Source organism: Leptodactylus fuscus, chromosome 5 (assembly GCF_031893055.1).
Source record: "Leptodactylus fuscus isolate aLepFus1 chromosome 5, aLepFus1.hap2, whole genome shotgun sequence".
Taxonomy (NCBI): domain Eukaryota; kingdom Metazoa; phylum Chordata; class Amphibia; order Anura; family Leptodactylidae; genus Leptodactylus; species Leptodactylus fuscus.
In genome coordinates, this window is record NC_134269.1 from 156,872,155 (window position 1) to 156,898,188 (window position 26,034).

The 26,034-nt window shown below is 37.6% G+C and overlaps 1 protein-coding gene across 1 annotated transcript in view; it reads right to left on the minus strand.

Moving 5' to 3' along the window:
• The window catches only part of LOC142203618 (dynein axonemal heavy chain 3-like), a 927,911-nt gene that overhangs the window by 815,198 nt on the left and 86,679 nt on the right, over positions 1-26,034 (minus strand). The window contains exons 5-6 of the mRNA XM_075274510.1: positions 11,712-12,223; positions 11,322-11,454 (exon numbers count right to left, since the gene is read on the minus strand). Of these exons, the coding sequence (XP_075130611.1) occupies positions 11,322-11,454; positions 11,712-12,223 (645 nt within the window). The remainder of the gene's footprint in view (positions 1-11,321; positions 11,455-11,711; positions 12,224-26,034) is intronic.

Below are 26,034 nucleotides of genomic sequence, written 5' to 3' on the forward strand. Positions count from 1 at the left end.
CTATTGTAATAAATAACTGCAAAAACAGACAGCTATAAATGTCAAATTTAGGATTAATAGTTGCTTTGATAGTAGGTCTATACTATTATGTATGCTGATGTCATTAGTACCATTAGTACATGTGAAAAACATAAAACAGCTGCAAAAGTGCAAAAGGATACCATAACAAAGTAATAGGGGAGTTGCAAATTCAGTTTTTAATATCTTAATACTACTTTATTAATTAAATACAATCACTTGAAGCACCCATCTGTAAACACATTAAGAAAGACTGTAAATTACCCATTAGTTAACCGTTTTCTCTCTATGGCCATTGAAATGTCAGTAACTCCCAAGAAACTACAATATCTTCATGTTGAGATAAAGGAAACAGGAGGAGAACTGAGTAATGAACTATGACAGGGAAGCCCATGGGATCTTATACATATCAGCTAAGTATACTATAAATCTGATACAGATGTCAGAACTTTGAAATGCAGGTTCTCATGAGTACCATAAATGATCAAAATCATCTATTAAATGGACAGACTTCATAATGATTGTCATGTCAGATGGAATAGAACCATTGTTCTGTGCAGGAAATCACTCCAAACAGATTATTATGTGGTAATTACTATAAATGTTCAATATATTTATCATTAGCAGTGAAATAGGCTATATAATGTGCAATTCTTGATTTATCAGTTTTATGTAACCAGGTTATATAATCTATATGTTCAAATATGAGCAAACCAGTTAATAGTCAACAATGGCCACTTTAAGACAGTGCTGTTGTGGCAGCTCTTATGGCATAGTATTGGTAGACAGATTATTATTATTATTATTATTATTATTATTATTATTATTATTATTATTATTATTATTATTATTATTATTATTATTATATGCTTTTTTCGAACATTTAAAGTTTTATACTGCTGTCCACAAATTAAAAAAAGTAACCAAAACGAATTAGACTAGAATAAGTATAATGATATATTTCACATAATGAAATCAATAATAATAGGTATACTAGCTAAGACCTTAAGACACAATGAACTGTTCTGAACTGTACACTGTATATACTATATTACATCATCATAAAGGAGTTAATTGGAGTTAACATTGGGGAGGAGAAAATTAATTTCCATATGCCAACTATGCTAAGATAAATTGATTTTGATACACTATGATTAAACTACTCATCTTACCCTTACTATGTGATTCTTATTATATTTAAGGATGCCATGTTGACATCAGGGCATAAGCTGGCCATACACTTTCCAATCACCCATGTGTTGTTAATATGGAAAGGAGAGTAAGCCACTATAAACACCCCTTATGGCAGCTTATCACCTTTAGAAATGTTGGAAATTAACAAGATTTAACTCTCTTTTACCAAATATTTGTGTCAGGGGAGAGACTGAACACCACTATACTTATTAGATGGTCGACCAGTCCAGTCAAAAATATCAGGTTTGGCAGATATTCATCTACTGCATATGACCACCTTTAAACCTATAACAATGGGTGACTTAAGAAGTGTTATCAGTCTTTACCTATACCTGTTGTAGATGGCTTATAGACTCATGAAACTGGCACATTAAGCAGATACTCTTAGTGACATGATTTCTAATAATCAGGTATTCCTTCCATAGCTAACTCTGTATTGTTACTGGAATTGGGCTTTCCTGTTTTTGTATGGCAATGATGTTATCTTATCTTATCTCATATTATGGCCTATATATGTGAAATACTGGCAAGATGAGGATGCTATGATGGCTCTGATTATTCAGACCATCACTATTACCATGTTTGTTGTCATGTGACCCAACAGACCAATAAGAAACTGGTTTTTGGAACTATAAGGTACATTGACTATTTACTTCTATTGTAACACATGAATTTCAACTTCTAAAATTATTTTTTTTATTTATGTTACCAATAATATCTGCAAGCCTAGATAATATAAGTTTGTTAAATAAATGAGAGTGAATAATACCTAGCTTAAAAGGTAATTATTCTTCTGCCTTGAGGATATGTTTCATGATTAATTTCACTTTTCAGCATAAACACATTTATGATGTCAAAAAGTTGTGAAATTCATACTTCAAACTAAATTAACATCTTTCACATTCTCATAAGCTGTGGAAAATTAAAAGTGCATTTGCAGTATATGATAAAAACATTTTTGGAAGCCTTGGGTCAATAATAATTAAAGAATCGAAATTACCAAGCTAAATTTGGAGCTGTCCAGTGCTGAAACGGCTATTTGCAAGATGTCTTCAATGTTTTACTAGAAATTATAGGCAGAAATGTTTAATTTACCTAAAAGATATTAAACTAAAGTAAGGATTTGTTTAGGCTTAAGACAATATACCAGTTTCACACATCTGGTATACAAATATATTACATATAGTATTATAGTATTTAATAGCTGTTTTTAATGGTTCATGACATTCTGAAACTGGGAAAAGCCCACAGTCTGATTAACTGTAATATGTCTTATACATGGCATTTTTGTAATATGCTAATGAAATTATATTTGATAATTTACTACATAAATAAACTCTTTTGCTTTTCCAATGATTGACCATTTCAATAACCAGTAATACATCATTAACTAGATGGCCCGCCATTTTGTTATATTGTGTTATCTAGTAGTTATTGGCTGCACTGTTAACAGAATAAAATATTTGCAGTATTGCTTCCATGATATATTTGTGTGTTTTTTGCTTTTTTACTTAGCTATTAGCTTTTAAACAAAACAAAATGGCAGAAATTTCTTGCTATGGTTTACTTATGTGGAGATGGTTATGTCTACCATACCTTATACAGAAAATAGGATTATTTCAAAGTTATTTTATGAAAAGAGTGGTACATTTATTTCTGAATGCATAATAATATTCTTTTTATTCATAAATGTATCCATTTTTTTTGTTATACATTTATTAGAAAAATAAATATCATCAATCCCTCAACTTGTAATATCTTCGGTTACAAAGTTTGCAACAGTTTTGGCTCACTGTATCCTGAAACCACATTCAACATACAAGACCAGAGACTGATCTGATCTGTGACCCATGACATGAAGACCCGGCCAATCTGCATCAGTCTCTCATTAGTAAAACACCAATATTACTGGAGTGCATGCATTGGCTGTCTGTCTAGTAGAGCCTAGTGGAGTACTAGCTATGCAAAACTCTACTATACTGTTGTGAGGCTCTACTAGACAGTCAGCCAATGAATGCACTCCAGTAATATTGGTGCTTTACTAGTGAAAGACTTATGCAGATTGACTGGATCTTCATGTCATGGGCCACAGATCCATTTTTTGTGTACTGTGTCCACTATACAGAACCCTATAGAAGCTCCATCCTCAATAAAGAGTGATTTACAGTATTACAGTAGTTATTTTTTTATGCAAATACATTTTCAGTGCTTAAAACCCATTTACTAGTTTTTCATAAAGTTTGTGTACTCCAAATACAACATTTAAAACTTACATCTGTGTCCCCCGGTATCTGTCCTCTTGGTTGGACGTGTTCAGAAATGTGTATCAAAAGTTAAGTAGGTTTTCTAAACACAACTTGCTTTTGTGGCAAGTTATAACAATATGATATGTTACCTATATTATCTGTGTCTATGTGTGACCATCCATTTGGGTACAATGCTTGCCCCAGAACAAATTAATATTGTAATTTGAGGGACTACTACAGTCTAAGTAAGAGATTAAAAATGTTCTTACAAGGATATCAGAAGCATTTTTATAGCCAATCAATACATTAAAGTATAAAAATATAATTATTTATATTCAGATTTGACACTTTAGACGTGACTATAGGTTTTCTATTTTAGTATAAAATAGAATTGTGGTGAAGAAATAGCAATACTGTTCTTAAAGGGGTAGTGACACAATGGGCAACATCACATATCCACAGGATAGCCATAAGAATGCCTTATGATTGACAGGGTTGTTCCCCCTACTCCAGCATCCAATAAACACTGTAGAATTCTGCCTGATCCTTTTATAAATATCCACAGGATAGGTAATAAATGTTTAATCTGTGATCACCTCAACCTAGGGATCCCCAATCATCACCAGAATGGGGGTTCAGAGGCCTCTTTCCACTCCATTCATATATGGGGCAGACAGAAACAGCCCCATGGACACTGAATTGTCCATTCAAAATTCTCCTTTGTCTAGTCATACACTTACCTCCTTCTTATAAAGAAGCATTGCTATGAGGGTTCGTGTGAAGTAGAGCATCATAATGATTTGTTGAGCGTAAGAAAATAGTCAGGTGCTCCTATACAAGAGGTTTTCTAATTTAACAGAGTAAAATGTTTGAATGAAATTTAGTTTTTTGTAGACTTTATGTTAAGAATATTTTAAAATGTCTTTAGTTTAAAGCACGAATGCTTGAAGATGCACTTTAAAGCAAATCTAACCAGACTTTTCAAGAACGTGTGTAGAGTCATTCTCAAGATCCTGCATGAGCCATTTATCATATTATCAAAAAGTAACAAATATCTGAAAGTGTTCTGTGACACTCCAAATTGGTTAAAGTAACTGCACAGGTAAGTTGTATATGGTTGTTGGATATATAGATAGTTAGACATATTTTCTGCCAGATTATTTGGCATGATATTCCAATTTAATTAGCATATAATATCAATTATTTCTGAAATTCTTGCAAGTGGCTACACAATATAGTGTGGCTTATGTAGCAATATGAAACTCATTTTTACTAATTTGCTATCACTGCTTTATCTTATTGACCAGAATTTTCTTCCAACATTTACAATAACAGTTCATAGGGATTTTTTTTATGTCTACAGCTGGTATCACATTCCCATGAAGGATACACCATGCGCTTACCTTAGATATCCCCAATATGTAAAAATTAAAGGGGTATTCAGATGGCATTAATTTATGAGTTGGTGGGGGTCTGACTTGTTAGAGTCCAAAAGGTTTGATCCCCAGGATCATTAAGTGATGACATTTGGTGATATGTCATTGCTTCATACTTTTAAGATAAAATAGTAGTAGTATCATTTTTCCTGAAAGTTTCTTAATATTGTGCTATAACATAATATTTGTCCAATGCTCTTTAATTCTCCCCTTTATACCAATGAAAGATCCTTATCACTAGTGATTTAGTGACATATAGTACAGTGACGTACCAGCAAAATCAACCTACCCCTTTCATTGGAGGGAGGGTAGATAGGTTTCATGCAATAGGAAGCTATTGCTGCTAGACATGGTATGTAGGTATATATAGTATGCATAGGCTTAGTTGCAGGACGAGAAATTGTAGCAAAGCTCTGCTGTCTGAGAGGACCCAAAGATCCCTTTGCTTACCGGAGTTATAAATGATAGTTGGTGGTTGAAAGCTTGTTATAGATGTTCCAAAGTAATTAACTATGCAGAATATTATTACATTGTTGCATATTTATTCGGACATTATTGTAAAAAAAAAAGTGTGATTTAAATGTAAAAAAAAAGTCACATTATAATATAGATTATAATACACACATTTAAAAAAAATATGTTAAATAGTTAAACTTTAATTTCATAGGTCTTTATATAAGATATATAGTACAATGTGGTAAGTATTTTTGTTCAATACTTGTAAATTATTAATTCTTAATTTTTACATTTCTATTGTCTGGGAACATACAGTGTTATGAAAGTGTTTCTGTGTTGATAACATAAAAAAATAATTGTTTTCAGGTTAAGAAATAGCAGTGTGCACTAACATAAAAAGGAACAGCCCATTAGTGAAATGGATGTGCTCAATCTCAGGTGGGGTTCATGCTGAATTTCTGCAGCCATACCCTGCTGATTGATTGATGTAACACTGCTAGGTAATACAGATCCAAAGTTCCCTCTCATAATGATGGAGGAGACCAAAACATTCATGCTGGGTGCACATTAATCTCTGCATAAAAAATAAATTAGACGAGTTATGCTTACACAGAGCTGCAGTCTTTCACCCTCATTTGCCTCTCTGTCATGTATGACTTTAACACTTAGCATGCAATAGCTGCTGCTCCTGAACTCAATGGAAATGAATAAATATTGGATGAAATAATGTGTATCGTCAGGGAATCGGCAGAGATTAATCCGGCTGCATTGTACACAGCCTTTTGTTTTTAGCCTGACGACAGGAGAGCAGGAACAAGACCTCAAAATGTAGATTTGGTATCAGAAATAGGGAGCCCTCGCCTGCTTTGTTCAAGGACCATTTGACACATTCTAATTACATCTAAAATGTGTGTTCCTGGAGGGGCAAAATTCATCCCAGCTATCATTTGAGAATGTCCAGGAGCAGAGAATGTCTCATCAACTCCCAGACATTATAATATAATGACTTGCAGCCAGCCACATATATTACAGCAATATGACATAGAACAATCACAAGGATAGAGGCTTATAGCAACTGTTACCATTATGTTAACTAAATTGTTTCCATCATGTTTTCCTTCCCAGCAAATAGCTGACATCCCCCTTTGCTCCTGGAAATCTCCATTTTTTGCCATCCGGAAACCCGCTGTTACTGTGGTGGGGATGAATAATTGCCTTAGTATTGGGCTATTATATTTAATCATCCTCAATGTAGACTGCAAAGGGCTATAATGTATTTCAAACCAATTGACCTTGATAAGCAACAGGGCTTGCTGATCTTTTTGTACAAATATATGTCAGATCCAGCAATTTTGACATACTCAACCTAATTATGAAGATTTATGGCACTGCATATAGTTTGCATATTCCTCAGATTTCTGTAACCCTTTTCTGTAGCATCCTCACCTATCTGACAAACCTTGAGGACTACTAAAGGTATCTTACAGCGATAATACATTACCCAAGATATTTCTTTGTCTGGGCTTTATACTATAGCACTAAAGATCCTTTCTTTAAAAAGACAATGTCATATTTATCATATTTTTAATGGAATTTTGCATTTCATTGGCATCTGTACTTACAAACTCCCATTATGTAAAATAACGCAGTTATACAAACCAAGGTAACCTGGTGAAAGCAAAAATATATTTTACGCCCTAGTTTATAATACAAATTAACTTGCAAGAGACTGAATTCCAATAACACTACATTTCCAATTCGGCCAATTTCACTTTCCCTCCTTTTTAAAATATACCATGTATTAGTATCATGGAGTGAACCCCAGCTACCAAATACATCTAATGTATGCAAAGGATTAGAGACCTTATTAGAGGTAAAGACATTTACATGAAGGCTTTACATAAAAAACAATAAGTGGATTTAAATCCCTTCCTATACCCATTGGTGTGGAAGCTAAAAATAAAAAGATTAGATCATGCTATGTCAATCATGCAGGGCCTTATAGTGATAGAATCCCCCATATCATCTTAATACTTATATTACTTATTAACCCCTCCAAATTAGACAAGTCATTAAATACACTTGTATCCAGCTCCCAAGGGTTTGACCAATACTCTTGTCTTAAAATCAATAATGCAACTTTATTGCTACATGTTTTTTGTCAATGAATAACGCCATCATAGAAACAATATAAATGTATTGTAGATTAATTCTGGAATAAACTCGCATTTCTTGAAATTAGAACACAGAATGCCATTCAATAAGCGAAAGAAAATATGCAGACACTTAAATTATTTTCTTACATTTATTATTATTAAGTAGTAGTAGTGGATAACTATCTATCTATCTATCTATCTATCTATCTATCTATCTATCTATCCATCCTTATATTCATCCATGCCATATCTACCTATCTCATTTGTATTCCTTATAGTCTGTTTGCCTATCTATGGATCTAGATATCTACCTCATATCTATCTATCTATCTATCTATCTATCTATCTAATATGCATGTCTCTTTCTACATGTCTATTTAATAAGCATTCATCTATCTATTTATCTATCTATATAATGTCTATCTATCTATCTATCTATCTATCTATCTATCAATCTGTACATCTATCTAATATGCATGTATCTTTCTATATCTATGTATATATCTATCTAATATGCATCTATTTATCTATCTATCTATCTATCTATCTATCTATCTATCTATCTATATCTATCATCTGTATATCTATCTAATATGCATGTATCTTTCGATATGTCTATTTAATATGCATTTATCTATTTATCTAATGTCTATCTATCTAATATGCATTCATCTATCTATCTAATGTCTATCTAATATGCATGCATCTGTCTATATGTCTGTCTAGCTAACATACATGTAACTTTCTATATGTCTATTTAATATGCATTTAACTATCTATCTAATGTCTATCTATCTATCTATCTATCTATCTATCTATCTATCTATCTAATGTCTATCTATCCCTCTGTCTATCTAATATGCATGAATCTTTCTATGTCTATCTATCTAATATGCATTTATCTATCTAATGTCTATCTATCTGTCTATCTAATTTGCATGAATCTTTCAATATGTCTATCTAATATGCATCTATCTATCTATCTGTCTAATATGCATGAATCTTTCTATGTCTATCTATCTAATATGCATTTATCTATCTATCTAATGTCTATCTATCTATCTATCTATCTATCTAATATGCATGAATCTTTCTATCTATCTAATATCTATCTATCTATCTATCTATCTATCTATCTTCATGCCTTCTATATTCCTATACTTATCTATATCTTGCAGACATAATGTGTTGTAGAATGGTCTAAACATCCATCTGCAGCAGCAGTAGACGGTATGGTGTGAAACATGTAGTAAGCCTCATTAATTTTTAAACCTATGTGACCTCAATACAGTTTACAGGGTGTAAACATAATCACAAATTAGTTGATGGAACATTGTTGTTTAATATTGTATATATGCTGTGAACAGCGTGTCCCCATGTCATATACTGCTGATTATAAAGCACGCTGTTCCAATAATGCTGAAATAATAGTATCCCACATGAAAAGATCCTAAGGCTTCTTAGCCAGACTGATTCCCAGGAATAATGTGTATTTTTCTGTCTCATTGTGTTTGTACTAAAGCTGGTAACAGCCTGGAAATGACACAGTGCTAGAAAGTTACACTGCTTTATAGAACAAAGAACATTGTTCCCAGGATATGTAACATTAGCCTTGACTTTACATGAAAATCTGCTTCCTTACCTACAAATTAAATTAAAAGAAAAAGAAATATCAGTGGTCTTCTCTATTGTCCTGCACCCATGCTGTCTTGCCACCATGGAGATTGTATCTATAATGTGTATTACTGTGTGCCTGTTACAGCTGTGACACTAATCTGCCTTTGCAGAGCAATACAAGGGGGTGGAGGAAGAGGGAAGTGATAGCCTGCTGACTTCTAGACTGGGAACCAAAACCTCAGGCCAAGTCAAGGCTGAATGGAAGCGACATCAAGTTAATGCTTCAAAGTTCTGTCCTTCATCAAGAAGGTATGCAGCGTTTTTTTTTCTGCTCTTTTCTTTTAATGAAAGGTAGACTGTCATTAGGGATTCTCGTTGAATCCTGTCTAACAGAGACAGACCTTATACAGATTGCTGGTGTCTGCCAAGTAGCCCATAAAGCGTACAGGTGACTATTGTTCCACAGGCAGACATGAAGCCAACCGCTTCAGTCTTTGACAGATCTCAGCAAGAAAATGCCCAGGTTTTCTTTTTAACTCTTAATTGACTCTTGGATTTGGCTACTGTATGCTTCTCAGTAGCACAATAGCTGGTCAGCAGAATGCTGCACTGATCAAAGTGAGAGATAGAATACATTAGAAAACTGTTAACTATTACATTGTATGTGTGGTGCCATTTATTACATTATACTGGATTATGTCTTGTCTTTATCATACACAATACTTTTGACACTTTCTATGTGTCTTACACTAATCTTGACTCTTAAATTAATTTTGAAGTAAACGTAAGATTTAAAGAGGTCACAGTATTGTGACCAAAGACTAACAGCTAAAATGCACTGACCATGTGACCGATCTTCTTGGCAATGACTATGTATTTCATTATATAAGTGCAGTGATAGAGATATATAATATATAGTGTTTATCTGGCTTTTTTACCTGCTGTTAGGACAGGATATTCAATTCTATTGCCATACTCACATATGCATTAGCATTAATGTTTTAACACATTAACATTGAACAAATACAAACAAAGTGTAATGAAAATAATCAATGGATGTTGCACAGATCAGTAACACAAACTCACATTCAGTGTATCATGCATTGCCTTAGACTCATTGACACTGGTAATGCAACAAATACTGATCTCAATCCTTACAGCCATGGAAACAAACTGAAATTCTTAATACATATAACAATAAAAATGTTGACAATATGTGGCAGACTGTGACTCATAGTTATGGGGAATGATATAACATACTGTATTGAGCATAAATATTGTGTGTCTCAAACCAAGGATACTTGATCTTGCAGGATCCTTGTCCATCTAGTTTAAGGCAACAGACATGCCATTCGTATTGCAGTTTCATGACCCCAGATAACACTGTGTTAGTTAAGCTTTACACTTGCCTCTTCTCTTAATGCTATTTGACAAGCAGAAAGCAGGTCTTAAGGAAGTCAATGAATTTGACCAAAATCATCTAGAAGTATTATGCGGACTGACAGATTACATAAAACAATCACATTGTAACTATATTTTTGTTTGGCATAATCCTTCAATTAAAATCAGATTTTGTAGAAAATAAGCGACTCTTTCTTAGCTACACTCCACTTTCTAAGGTAAGTGTGTACTTGTTATTTTTACATTAAGCACACTAATAGGAAATACTATGGAGAAAAATGGGGTCTCAGAATGGGGACATCATTTAATTGTAGTGTGATTTATTTCCTACTTAATCAGGGGCTCCATTATGTGAGTCCTCCGTATTTAGCATCATTGTGAAAATACATGTATAGAAATGCCTCCCTATTCTATCTAAATACAATAGGGGAGATTTATTATACAGACCAGACCTAGTAATTATGAGACGCAAAGCATACTTACTTAAACAGCCATTTGGAAACAGTGTGATGAATGGGAATTTGCTTAGATTAATGGACCATTTATACTTTGGACTTGTTGCTGAAAAGGCATTGTGGGCATTAACTTTGCAGCAGGACAACACATAGCTGCTCGGATTACTGGGGATTAACATTGCAAAAATTTAAGACTCAATACACACAAAAAATGGTTAAATGAATGCAAATGACTACCACTGTAATGGATGTAAAGATGTTATTCAACAGAGAAAATGGTGAGTGATGTACAACCATTTGTCTATATATATGGAAGGTGATTGACTACCTATGAAAACTTACCTATGCAGATGCCTTTCATTTGGGGAAGCTGGTCTGGAGAGGCCATGTGTGGAGGAGCTCGGTGGAGGGAACAGTATAGCGAGAGCTTCCTTGGTAGCTGCATCGTGCTCTCTCCAGTCCACTGCAGCAAAACCTACAATAAAAGTTCAAAGTGATGCACATTGATTCAAAGTCAGGAATGTAAAATGTCATACACAGAAATAAATACTACATAACACCTATCTCCATCAACTGCAGATATATCATTTGTTGTAAATCTATTTCCAATTGAGTTTAGTTTTATTAAATAGATAAAATATAAAGATTAATCAATTTTAAATAATAGTCTTAAAGCTGAATTTCCAGGTAAGCAGCTCTTATTGTGAGAGATGCTGAATTAGTTTCACTTACCAATGTGTTTGTTCTTCTTCTTCTTGTGAGCACTGCTAGAGACTGAATGGGTTTCAGGCTGTGTGGAGTGTTTAGTCCCCTCCAGTTCCCTGTGCTGTTCAGTTGCAGGTGTGCTGAAAGAATGACTGGCTTTGTCTGGAGATAAAGACAGTGGCCTGTGTAAGCCAAGGCTCTCTGCATTGTCTGATGATGTTGGAAGAAGTGGCAAACTCCTATGGGGAGACAGGTATTTGCTGCAGTCTGCAATCCAAACAGGTTCATTTGTGCTCTTATAATGACAGCAGCCTTGGTTTTTGTGTCTCGGAGTGTCTGTGCACTGATTCGAGGGATGTCTCTTCTCCTTAGTATTTATTTGCTTCTGGATTGGAGGGAGAGGTTCTGAGTTTCTCAGTCCAACATCAAAGGCAGGCATGCAATTGGATGATACACTGTTTTCTGACTGGCATTCAGTTCCCCGGGTTGCTGCATTGCTGAAAAACTCACAGTGGTCTTCATTCCAGGACCCAGGAGCTCTGTGTGATTTAAAAAATAATCATTTAAGAAGCAGGCTTGCTCTACACTCCTCCCCTCATCACATTCTTGTTTTTTTCTAGTGCAAAACAGTAACTATTTCAGCAAAGGGATCACTTAATAAAGCCAAGGTCAGATGATTGGAAAACGGTGTAATCTGCCATAACAAAACATTAACCATAACATCATACAAATTTATGAATTTTATTCCCCTGCAGTCACAAACATCAGACATTTATTCTAAAAAGAAAGCTGTTAGATCCTTCCTCCAGTTTCCATAGTGATTTCATTTTTCCCCCTTTTATCACAGATTGGCTGTAGAGCTACTAGCCTTTGTTGTATAAAAGGCTTATGCTACCGACTGTCAATAGAAAGAACAAGTAAACACAATAGAGTGGGAACTGCCAATTGTGGATATGGATAGAAGAGTAAAATCAAAATGTACAGGGGTTCACAGAGCCATGGGAGACTTATTGTATCATATATATATATATATAGAGAGAGAGAGAGAGAGAGAGAGAGAGAGAGAGAGAGAGAGAGAGAGAGAGAGAGATACTGTAGATAGATAGATAGATAGATAGATAGATAGATATAGACAGATGATAGATAGATAGATAGATAGATAGATAGATAGATAGATAGATAGAAGATAGATAGATACTGTAGATAGAGATAGATAGATAGATAGATAGATAGATAGATAGATAGATAGATCAGAGTTGAGTCTGTTCATTTAGAAGAACTCATTTGGCATAGCACATCTTGATATCACAATGGATTTTCAGCCGTATTCCTGCTGAGTTAATTTCATTCACCGTGCACAAATACAATGCAAGCACTGCTACATCTTTAGGTATGTATATTCATAGGCAGACACACCAAGACAAGTAACAATATAGAAGCCTTTATTTTTTACTACTTTCCTGCAATGACAGCTACTCAGCTACATAGGTGTTAAACATGGCAAGTCAATGAAAGTCATGAAATGTATGAGTGCAAAGATTAAAGATTCCAATTAAATGTGATTCCTAATCCTCACTTATGAGACTAATAACCAGGCAGCGGTGTGGTCGGTCGGCTCAACTCTTAATTATTAAATTCATATTTAAAAGCTTTTTCTTTGCACTCAACAACTGACTGCACATTAAATCTATTGATTTTCTGTCAACATTTGATATATGCAATAAAAAATGGGCTTCCAGCTTTAAATCCCTAGCATTGACATGAAACTGCACGTTGGAAGGCTTCTGCCAGCAGCCACTTCTTAAAGCTGTACGCAGACAGTCTTTACATTGGCAAGTATTATACAGTGCACATTAATTGAAGCTATGCATGTGCGCTGTCTCCGAAGAAAGGGAAGCTGATGGCAGATAAAGGCTGCTTGGCCTATTCCCTTTCTCAGCGATGTCAGTTTAGATGAGAACTGGATACAAGCTTTGTGCCTTTACTACTCAGAAGATTAGAAGATGTAAAACTCAAAAGGCTGCTACAAAAATACACACCCCTGCATAATTAACTTAACATAGCGTGCAGGGGGAAGCAACTGGGCATGATGTCTAAGATCATCAGAATGTGTGACAGCTCTAAGGAGTAGTAAAGTAGGGGTCACAAGATAACTTAAGGAGCATGTCATGAGTAAGTTTGTGTATCAGAATTGACATGCTATATCAATGTTTAAGGATATCAGTAATGAAAGCTAGAATATACATTTAATAACGCAACAATTGTGATAATGTGCCAATCTAATTAGATATACAGACACATATATATGGATAGATCAGACACATTAGAAAAAAATTCATACTGAAGTTTGTTGGTGTAAACTGTGCAACTTTCTGCCAATACACAGTATGCACAGTTTACGCCAACAAAAGATAAATCCAAATCAATATAAAATTCTAAAACAATAAGACAATATTTGTTGTGACCGCCCTATGGAGGAGGAGTCCTTGAGGTGATGATATGGTCCCCACAGAGCTCTGATCTCAATATCATCTAGTCTGTGTCTGGGATTACTTGAAGAGACAGAAGGACTTGAGCAAGCCTACATCCACAGAAGGTCATTGGTTGGTTCTCCAAGATGTTTGGAACAAACTCCCTGCCGAGTTCATTCACAAACTGTACTTGAAGAATTTATGCTTATATGGAGGCAAAGAGATAACACACCAAATATTGATGTGATTTAGATTTCAGTTGATTTTGCTAATTGACATGGACTTTTAACACCTCTAGTAACTGTTCTTACTTTACACCATTTACTCCACACCTGACTAATACTTTTACACAGTAATACTGTATATGGTGAACAATTATCTAACAAATTTACCATTACAGACAGAACATTGTATGTATATAATCTATTGATATCAATAACATCAAGTAAAATGGCATCCATATGACTTTAAAACCAAGTTGGTGGTGCTATATCTTAATTCAGTCCTGGGATTACAAGTAAGTGAAACACAATTACTTAAGGGTTATTTCACATTACTGGTGGTGTGGTAATAAGAATAGCCCAGAATTACTTGTGTTTATATTACATATTGGTGAATGCACCGGTGACCCCAGAACTGAATGCTGTTAACTGAAACACTATGTGGCTTAACCTCAATACTGCAATACTATTGGTTTGGAAAGCAAAATCAGACTTGCCCACTAGGGTAACTTTTGGCGGGTATTTACTCTGGCATAAAAGCTGACAGGATAGTGAAAAAGAGAAAGTGCCTCACTGCTATAAGAGTGCTGTCGCACTGGGGCCCAAGAGCCTTAGGGGGCCCATAAGCACTGCCATCAGTAGCAAAAGACCCACAGATTACTCTAACCACACTAAGGTTCATTAAACTCCTTAGCACCCATAACCATCGCTATCAAAAATTTGTTGTAGGGATGCGGTAGGGGCCCCAGACAAAAGATTGCATCTGAGCCCACAACACTTTAGTTACACCACTGCTTGCTCCAACTTTATCTAACTTTCAATTTCTTATTCTTCTCGTGGACCTGAGGAATCTTACATTATTCAGATTTTTGTACTTTCCAAGAGGAACTAACATAGTGATTAATAACTATCCCTTACCTCTGAGGATCCTTTAAAAGCGGACATGGTTTCAGATACAGTTGTTCTGTTAGTTAGGCTGGAAGTTATATACTTGGAAACTGGACACTATCCACCTGGGGTATAGCATATTTATACAATATTCATAAATGGCATGGACTAGTGTGAAATGTTTAATAGACAAAAGTGTTAGATCACAAGGTGTACATGTATCACAGTTCAACACTCAATGAAAGATGCTCTAGCCACTATTTCTAAAGTATTTTAAGACACTACTACAGTACTATCGAAAATGAATAAATTCGTATTTTGCCTTAAAGGTTTTCTACTACTTTTCATCTCTGTTACATACTGTACACCACTTCACACTACAAAACTAGCAAAGATAAAAACATATATCTGTATACACTTGCCACACTTCACTCCATTGGTTGGCATGCTATATGGGGCAGGGAAGTAGAGTCTTGAGTTCCTGCAGGCTGTTCGCTCGTTCCCATTTCTACCTGGTGCAAGAGCATTAGAGTACCTTGGACCAATAATAAAATAAAATAGCATATCATCTGTATAGATGGTACTTGCTGCAGTTGTATCTAATATAGTTTAGATATATTACCCTAATAGAGTATTGTAAGCTGTATTCCTGCCTCTGGAGGAAACCTACTAGTTTAGCCCTGTAATTGCTGCAGCCTCAGCACTAATCTTGTATAGAGGAAATGGTAGCAAGTCTGATATGAGCTAGAAAGCTTGTAGAAACAATGATATTTGCTGAGGAGTGTATACAGCTTCACTGTATCTGGGGCTTACTTTCCTGTGCATGGGGCAGTATACTGTTTGGGGGTTATAAGGAGGTGTTACACTGTGTGGGTTCCACTAAGGAGGCACTATACTATATTAAGGAGACATTTTACTGTGAGGGTGCACTTATGGGACAATTTACTCTGTGGGGCACTAAAGAGGGATTATACTGTGTATGCGGAATTAAGCAGGTATTATGTTGTATCTAAAGGCTATTTGTGCTGTTTTGCAACTTTCTGATTTGCCACAGAAAATGAGTTTTTTCATTTTTTGTTATAATGAAGTTAATATAAGAAAGAAAAAAAAAGGAAGACTTTGTTTCTCTCTTATAATGACTTCAATGGGACACTTTTTCCAATTTTTCCGGAAACTCTGGTAGATCAGAATAATAGAAAACAGGGCACAGATGAAGGGGGAGCGCAGTTTGCCTAAACTGCCTTGGGCACCATAATACCTTGTCCTGGCCCTGACACTGAGTATATAGCACAAGTAGGATTAAGATATGAGGCATGTACTGTAGGATTAACCTACTTGAACTGTGATGTGGAAGTATGAATAATGTCTGTTTTAAGATGACCTTGCTGGGTGACATTGATTTTTGTTTCCTGCTCATTCTAGCCTTACATATTACCCTGTGATGATATTCCCCAAGCCTAAATCCATGAAGTCATGGTTTCCATATCTTGCATTTAAAAGGCTAGAAAAGCCTGACACAATAGTATTCAAATTGAATTTCTAAGCTGTATCTGTATATACTCCTGTTAACATATACATAATACATACAGCAGCTCACAATAACACTACAGTTGTATGATAGATAGATAGATAGATAGATAGATAGATAGATAGATAGATAGATAGATAGAGTAGATGATCTAGTATTAGATCTCTCCAGATTTTTACCCCTCCCCCAATAAAATGTCATGGTTAATCAGGATTCTTAATGATTGTACATTCAGACATTCAGTATCATTATTTTAGGGAGAGGAATAAGATGTGCTCTGCTGGTTTTCTCTACTTATGAGGTCCACTCTTCTTCATTTAAATGATGGTAAATCTATCAAAATGACATTAATTTATGCAGAAAGAGTAAACATTGTAATGGCCGAATATACATGCTGATTCGCAGGGCGAGGAAGCATCAATATTGCATAAAAGGATTTGCATATCAGGAAACAAGGCGAGTGTTAAAGTGGCGCTGTGGTGAAGGCCACTGCCAGGTAAAGATGTACAGGATAAAAGCAGCACAAGGTATTAAAGGCCACATTAGACCCTCCTGTGAGTGATGACACAGATGCACAATGTTCCTTGTCAAAAGCTTGTGTTTCAATTGATTTTTTTTTTATGCTGGATCGATCGCAGTGTCAGGAAGAAGAACTTATAAAACAATAAAGGAAATTTCAAGGAAACTATTGTAATAGTACAATTACAGCAAAAAAAACAAACAAAAAAAACCCCCATACATTTCCAGATTTTATATTTCGTTTTATAGTTTTTGTAATTAATGTCTTGCCAAATATGACAAGCTGCATCACTGGTGCACCAAATAAAAGGTACTGTGTATGTAATGTATAGAATGTAGAGTGCAATAATATAACCTTGACTATGTTAAAGCTAACAGGGTTACTATGTCAGATATGCTGAACTATTAAACAGAAGCAAGGCCTGGCTCTGTGCCAGATGGTGGAGCTCTTTTCTTCCGGGCCTCCGTGGAGGTCCCAGCTCAATGCACAACATTGCTGTTATGTTCTAATGTGTTTCCTTGACATTCCAGACAAAATTTGGACTAGAAAATAACTTTCACTGAAGTTCACTATTAGAGATGAGCGAACACTAAAATGTTCGAGGTTCGAAATTCGATTCGAACAGCCGCTCACTGTTCGAGTGTTCGAATGGGTTTCGAACCCCATTATAGTCTATGGGGAACATAAACTCGTTAAGGGGGAAACCCAAATTCGTGTCTGGAGGGTCACCAAGTCCACTATGACACCCCAGGAAATGATACCAACACCCTGGAATGACACTGGGACAGCAGGGGAAGCATGTCTGGGGGCATAAAAGTCACTTTATTTCATGGAAATCCCTGTCAGTTTGCGATTTTCGCAAGCTAACTTTTCCCCATAGAAATGCATTGGCCAGTGCTGATTGGCCAGAGTACGGAACTCGACCAATCAGCGCTGGCTCTGCTGGAGGAGGCGGAGTCTAAGATAGCTCCACACCAGTCTCCATTCAGGTCCGACCTTAGACTCCGCCTCCTCCGGCAGAGCCAGCGCTGATTGGCCGAAGGCTGGCCAATGCATTCCTATGCGAATGCAGACTTAGCAGTGCTGAGTCAGTTTTGCTCAACTACACATCTGATGCACACTCGGCACTGCTACATCAGATGTAGCAATCTGATGTAGCAGAGCCGAGGGTGCACTAGAACCCCTGTGCAAACTCAGTTCACGCTAATAGAATGCATTGGCCAGCGCTGATTGGCCAATGCATTCTATTAGCCCGATGAAGTAGAGCTGAATGTGTGTGCTAAGCACACACATTCAGCACTGCTTCATCAAGCCAATACAATGCATTAGCCAGTGCTGATTGGCCAGAGTACGGAATTCGGCCAATCAGCGCTGGCTCTGCTGGAGGAGGCGGAGTCTAAGATCGCTCCACACCAGTCTCCATTCAGGTCCGACCTTAGACTCCGCCTCCTCCGGCAGAGCCAGCGCTGATTGGCCGAAGGCTGGCCAATGCATTCCTATGCGAATGCAGACTTAGCAGTGCTGAGTCAGTTTTGCTCAACTACACATCTGATGCACACTCGGCACTGCTACATCAGATGTAGCAATCTGATGTAGCAGAGCCGAGGGTGCACTAGAACCCCTGTGCAAACTCAGTTCACGCTAATAGAATGCATTGGCCAGCGCTGATTGGCCAATGCATTCTATTAGCCCGATGAAGTAGAGCTGAATGTGTGTGCTAAGCACACACATTCAGCACTGCTTCATCAAGCCAATACAATGCATTAGCCAGTGCTGATTGGCCAGAGTACGGAATTCGGCCAATCAGCGCTGGCCAATGCATTCTATTAGCCCGATGAAGTAGAGCTGAATGTGTGTGCTAAGCACACACATTCAGCACTGCTTCATCAAGCCAATACAATGCATTAGCCAGTGCTGATTGGCCAGAGTACGGAATTCGGCCAATCAGCGCTGGCTCTGCTGGAGGAGGCGGAGTCTAAGGTCGGACCTGAATGGAGACTGGTGTGGAGCGATCTTAGACTCCGCCTCCTCCAGCAGAGCCAGCGCTGATTGGCCGAATTCCGTACTCTGGCCAATCAGCACTGGCTAATGCATTGTATTGGCGTGATGAAGCAGTGCTGAATGTGTGTGCTTAGCACACACATTCAGCTCTACTTCATCGGGCTAATAGAATGCATTGGCCAGCGCTGATTGGCCGAATTCCGTACTCTGGCCAATCAGTGCTGGCCAATGCATTCTATTAGCTTGATGAAGCAGAGTGTGCACAAGGGTTCAAGCGCACCCTCGGCTCTGATGTAGCAGAGCCAAGGCTGCACAAGGGTTCAAGCGCACCCTCGGCTCTGATGTAGGAGAGCCGAGGGTGCACTTGAACCCTTGTGCAGCCTCGGCTCTGCTACATCAGAGCCGAGGGTGCGCTTGAACCCTTGTGCACACTCTGCTTCATCAAGCTAATAGAATGCATTGGCCAGCGCTGATTGGCCAATGTATTCTATTAGCCTGATGAAGTAGAGCTGAATGTGTGTGCTAAGCACACACATTCAGCTCTACTTCATCGGGCTAATAGAATGCATTGGCCAGCGCTGATTGGCCGAATTCCGTACTCTGGCCAATCAGTGCTGGCCAATGCATTCTATTAGCTTGATGAAGCAGAGTGTGCACAAGGGTTCAAGCGCACCCTCGGCTCTGATGTAGCAGAGCCGAGGCTGCACAAGGGTTCAAGCGCACCCTCGGCTCTGATGTAGGAGAGCCGAGGGTGCACTTGAACCCTTGTGCAGCCTCGGCTCTGCTACATCAGAGCCGAGGGTGCGCTTGAACCCTTGTGCACACTCTGCTTCATCAAGCTAATAGAATGCATTGGCCAGCGCTGATTGGCCAATGTATTCTATTAGCCTGATGAAGTAGAGCTGAATGTGTGTGCTAAGCACACACATTCAGCTCTACTTCATCGGGCTAATAGAATGCATTGGCCAGCGCTGATTGGCCAGAGTACGGAACTCGACCAATCAGCGCTGGCTCTGCTGGAGGAGGCGGAGTCTAAGATCGCTCCACACCAGTCTCCATTCAGGTCCGACCTTAGACTCCGCCTCCTCCAGCAGAGCCAGCGCTGATTGGCCGAATTCCGTACTCTGGCCAATCAGCACTGGCTAATGCATTGTATTGGCGTGATGAAGCAGTGCTGAATGTGTGTGCTTAGCACACACATTCAGCTCTACTTCATCGGGCTAATAGAATGCATTGGCCAATCAGCGCTGGCCAATGCATTCTATTAGCGTGAACTGAGTTTGCACAGGGGTTCTAGTGCACCCTCGGCTCTGCTACATCAGATTGCTACATCTGATGTAGCAGTGCCGAGTGTGCATCAGATGTGTAGTTGAGCAAAACTGACTCAGCACTGCTAAGTCTCTGCATTCGCATAGGAATGCATTGGCCAGCCTTCGGCCAATCAGCGCTGGCTCTGCCGGAGGAGGCGGAGTCTAAGGTCGGACCTGAATGGAGACTGGTGTGGAGCGATCTTAGACTCCGCCTCCTCCAGCAGAGCCAGCGCTGATTGGTCGAGTTCCGTACTCTGGCCAATCAGCGCTGGCCAATGCATTCTATTAGCCCGATGAAGTAGAGCTGAATGTGTGTGCTTAGCACACACATTCAGCTCTACTTCATCAGGCTAATAGAATACATTGGCCAATCAGCGCTGGCCAATGCATTCTATTAGCTTGATGAAGCAGAGTGTGCACAAGGGTTCAAGCGCACCCTCGGCTCTGATGTAGCAGAGCTGAGGGTGCACAAGGGTTCAAGTGCACCCTCGGCTCTCCTACATCAGAGCCGAGGGTGCGCTTGAACCCTTGTGCAGCCTCGGCTCTGCTACATCAGAGCCGAGGGTGCGCTTGAACCCTTGTGCACACTCTGCTTCATCAAGCTAATAGAATGCATTGGCCAGCACTGATTGGCCAGAGTACGGAATTCGGCCAATCAGCGCTGGCCAATGCATCCCTATGGGAAAAAGTTTATCTCACAAAAATCACAATTACACACCCGATAGAGCCCCAAAAAGTTATTTTTAATAACATTCCCCCCTAAATAAAGGTTATCCCTAGCTATCCCTGCCTGTACAGCTATCCCTGTCTCATAGTCACAAAGTTCACATTCTCATATGACCCGGATTTGAAATCCACTATTCGTCTAAAATGGAGGTCACCTGATTTCGGCAGCCAATGACTTTTTCCAATTTTTTTCAATGCCCCCAGTGTCGTAGTTCCTGTCCCACCTCCCCTGCGCTGTTATTGGTGCAAAAAAGGCGCCAGGGAAGGTGGGAGGGGAATCGAATTTTGGCGCACTTTACCACGTGGTGTTCGATTCGATTCGAACATGGCGAACACCCTGATATCCGATCGAACATGTGTTCGATAGAACACTGTTCGCTCATCTCTATTCACTATCTAAAAATAAAACTATGTTTAAAAATACAACTTAACTAGATTTAAGTAGTATTCCACAATACTTAATCTGCAAAAGCTTTCACAGATACATCTAAGGGTATGTTCACACAAAGTTATTTGGCAGCGGATTTTGACGCGGAATCCGTCTCAAAATCCGCTGCTAAAAACAGCTCCCATTGACTTCAATGGAAGCCGATCGCTTCTTTTTTCCACTAGCTAGTAGCAGAAAAAACAAGCGACATGGCCTATCTGGCTGACTCAGCTGTGGTGTCCATGGTGCGAGACTCCCTCCCGATTAGGCCCATTCATTTGGGCCTAATCCGGAGTGGAATGCTGCAATGGGATGCCAGTGTACTGCCCTTACAAAGAGAACGGTTACATTACATTGATATATCTGAGTACAAAAAATGGTCTGGTTATAAATATGCATTAAAAGTAAATATAACAATAGAGACTTCCACTATTTCAGTACCTGGGATTCTATCTCAGTACAACCTAAAGCTCCTTGCACACCAACATGTTCCAGGTCAGAGTGCTATCCTCTACCTTGCAATGTCTATACCTTGGAGCTTTTCTATGCTGCTGTAACACACTGAATTTCCCCATGGTGGGTCTATTAAATGATTATCTTTTCTTATCCAGGTTTTTCCTGGCTAGCACTCTGACCCATTCATTTCTGTGGGTCTGTGCACATGACCGTGAATTATATGGTCCCATGTGCAAGTCGACAGGCCGAAACTATGGCACAGGTCCCATTCCTGTCTGATTTTGCGGCCATGCTTTCACAGCACCTATTCATTGACGGAAGCATGGCTGCTGTACTGTGCAGTTAATTTACGCCCGCCAGCTAGTACTTGGTCATGTGCAACCCGCCTAAAAAACAGAGTAGAGAAAAGAAAAGATGCAATATGGAAAATATCAGATTCACATGCTATAGAATTGGAGATCCCAGAAGTCCTAGATGTTATAAGATCTCATACCGTCTCCAAAATGATCATTTCTGGTGATCTGGCAGCTATGAATAACATACAGAGCTCACCAGTGCAGGACATAAACTGGCAACTCTATTTTATCTTTTACTCAATGACAAAAAAAATTCCACCTGCACTGTACATCGTGGCCTGCAATTGAGAGTGTATTGACACTCCATATTGTATCAGTACTTTAATATAAAGTAGCTCAAGTAGTATCCCTATAGTAGAACATTGGAGAACACAGTATAGAACAAAATGTCATCCCCAATACCCAACAGAGTTAGCTAAGCAAATACATGCCGTACCCTCTACTATTTCCTTTAGGATCTATTCACACAACCTTGTCCAATTTTCAGTCATGCAGCGCAGATGCATCTGTCTGTTTTTCATGGCTGATTTGTAACTGTGTGGCTTCCATTTTTCACAAATCCCAATAGACTTGAATCTAGTAGTTATCTGGGAATAACAATTTAGACTAGGATATACCCTAATTCTACCCAGATTGGACAGATAGGCTTAAAAAAATGCTGTGTGAAAAAATCCTTGACTTCCATGGGGGTCTTGTGCTCCTGTTAAAAAAAAATCTAAATGACAAAAGTTGTTGTTTTTGTAAATATAAGAGATGCCAGATATGTTAAACATTTTATAAGATGTTATTTGTTGTCTATGTAACATTTTGCTAATGTAATTTTTTCCCTGTATATTTGAAACTCTATGTATTCTCTTTTTATAGAGAGACCATTGCCACTCAGTTATAACAGATAGGACATGGCTGTGCGTCATCAACCATGTATAGGAGGTGATGGAATGGAGAGCAAAGTGCTAACATTTGCCAATACTGTCCACTAGGGGTCAATACTTGTTATAATTAGAATCAAGCAGCATTATTAATATGAGAGTATTAAATAAATGAAAACTTCTTGTAAGGGACCATTTCTTATGAATATTTGTATTAATATGTTAATAAGATGGGAGGACAAATTAATGCTAGATAATAGAAATTCCACATTCTACATCATAAGGAAACTACATAATGGCTGCCCACCATTACATTTATATGACCAGAGTTTTAAGAGTTATAGTGTATATTGTACCTAGTAGGCAATATTATAGGATATTTAGGAGCAGCAACATTCTAGTTGTAAAGACTGAGAGCAACTGACTGACAGACAGCAGCTCCTAAGAATGGGTTTCATGGTGCTTTTATAAATTAAAATATGTGTTTTCTTATTTTAATAATGCCTAGCATATTTTCCTATACAATTCAGCTGGAAGCTAATGGCCATTAAATTGAAAGCTTGTGACAGTGCTAGACACTATTATACTTTATGGGTATTTTACGTATTCCATTTGTAAAGTTTTCCTTGTATCCTGTTAAAAGAGCTATTACATTGTATTTAGAAATCACTATATAAAGATGAACAATGAATTATAAAAAAAAAGTCCACTAGTTAACAGGAATATACTGTATTATAACTACATCTCCACTCTGTGTCTGTACTGTGCCACAAAGAATATGTATGCCTTATTTAACATCAAGCAAAAGAAATGCTGTGAACTCTTGCCAGTCATGCAGGTTCAAAATGAATTTTTAATAGACTATGTGAGATTCATTGTAATTTAATATCATTCTTTTCCTCTCACAAAATAAAAGACCATAGGATATCCTACCTATATAATGGCATGTTGAATGTTTTGTGACATATTGTAAAATAGTACATATATATGGATGCCAGATGAAAGGCATGACGTGGCCAAGTAGATGATGTTCTCTTCTTAAAACACTATATATATATATATATATATATATATATATATAGAGAGAGAGAGAGAGAGAGAGAGAGAGAGAGAGAGAGAGAGAGAGAGAGAGAGAGAGAGAGGTAGGGAATAGCATCTACCTGGCCGCGTTATGCCTCTAATCTGGCTTCCATATTGTTCATACCCCCTTCTGATTATTGCAATCTGTGTCTGAAGAAGGTCACACTGTGATGACCAAAACCTTACATACTCTATTGGATTACTTTCTTTGATACTCACTATATAAAAAAGCAACAAGCTCTTTGGATTGCCGAATTAATATATAATTGTGAAATGGACTGGATCCCTACTCAAGTAAACCACCATTTGGGGAGTGATGTATATCTCTTCTCTGGTATTGGAAAATTTGGTTGGAAAGATGGTATAGTCTCCTTTATTCATTAGATGTTGTTCTAGTAATCTAATCGCCTTAATGGTCCTGAATGACAAAACCTTGCAGCAGATTCCCCAGTAACATGACATAGTGATCAGTGACATCAAGCTAGCCATTTACATGAGAATGGTTTAGCAATTAAACTGCTAAAAATAATAAGACTAACAGATATGGATGAAGACTGATCATAGCACTTATGTATTAAAAGGTCATTCATTATACACATTAGATGACTGTTGGCCAAAACAACATATACAGGAGGAAAGAAAGGTCAGACATGGTGAATTTCAATATGCCTGATCCTTTGCTCACAAGGTAGATACTAGTGGTGTCTAACAGCTGCTTAGTCTGCTATCTATATTGAGTATAGGGTGTTCTGGATTAACTGTTCCCCATATGTGCATCTAAAGTTTCCAGTATGTCATCTTAAAGGAAATGGTTTTCTTTATTTAGTTCATATCTTTTCGACATAGTGAAGTCTGGATCTGACCCATTTGTTAAAAAAATAAATAAAAAGTGCTAAACACTGTGAACTTCTTCTTATAAGTCTGTTGCATTGAGGAAAGTGGTGTTGCGCATCCCCGCCCCATCCAGGTTCACAGTGATGGCTCTTTTTCTTTCCACAGTTACACAAAGAAAGCCTTCACTTAGCGCTGGCGTTGGTGAGGGAAGGTGTATTTCATGAATAGTCTATAACCACTACATGAAATCTAGCTTGATATTAAAAGACCACAACTTTTTAGGGCCACAGACACATGAAGGTTTCATACTTATGTTACCCTAAATGTTTGGGGTTTAAATAATAATAATAATAATAATAATAATAATAATAATAATAATAATAATAAATTAGAAAACCTCTGCTATTCTGAACCTATATATACCCATAAATATATTGTTAATTCAATACATACATTCTAAGACCCCCATTTCTATATACAGTAACCAATGCCTAGAAATATTATTCTGACTACCTCTGCATAATGACATACAGTAAGTTACAATGGAGATTCCTATAGATAACAATAGAATGGCCATATTCCTCTTACCTACAATGAACAACTGCAACACAAAGCACATGGGTGTCTTTTACCCAAGACACCAAGATAATATGAATGATGACA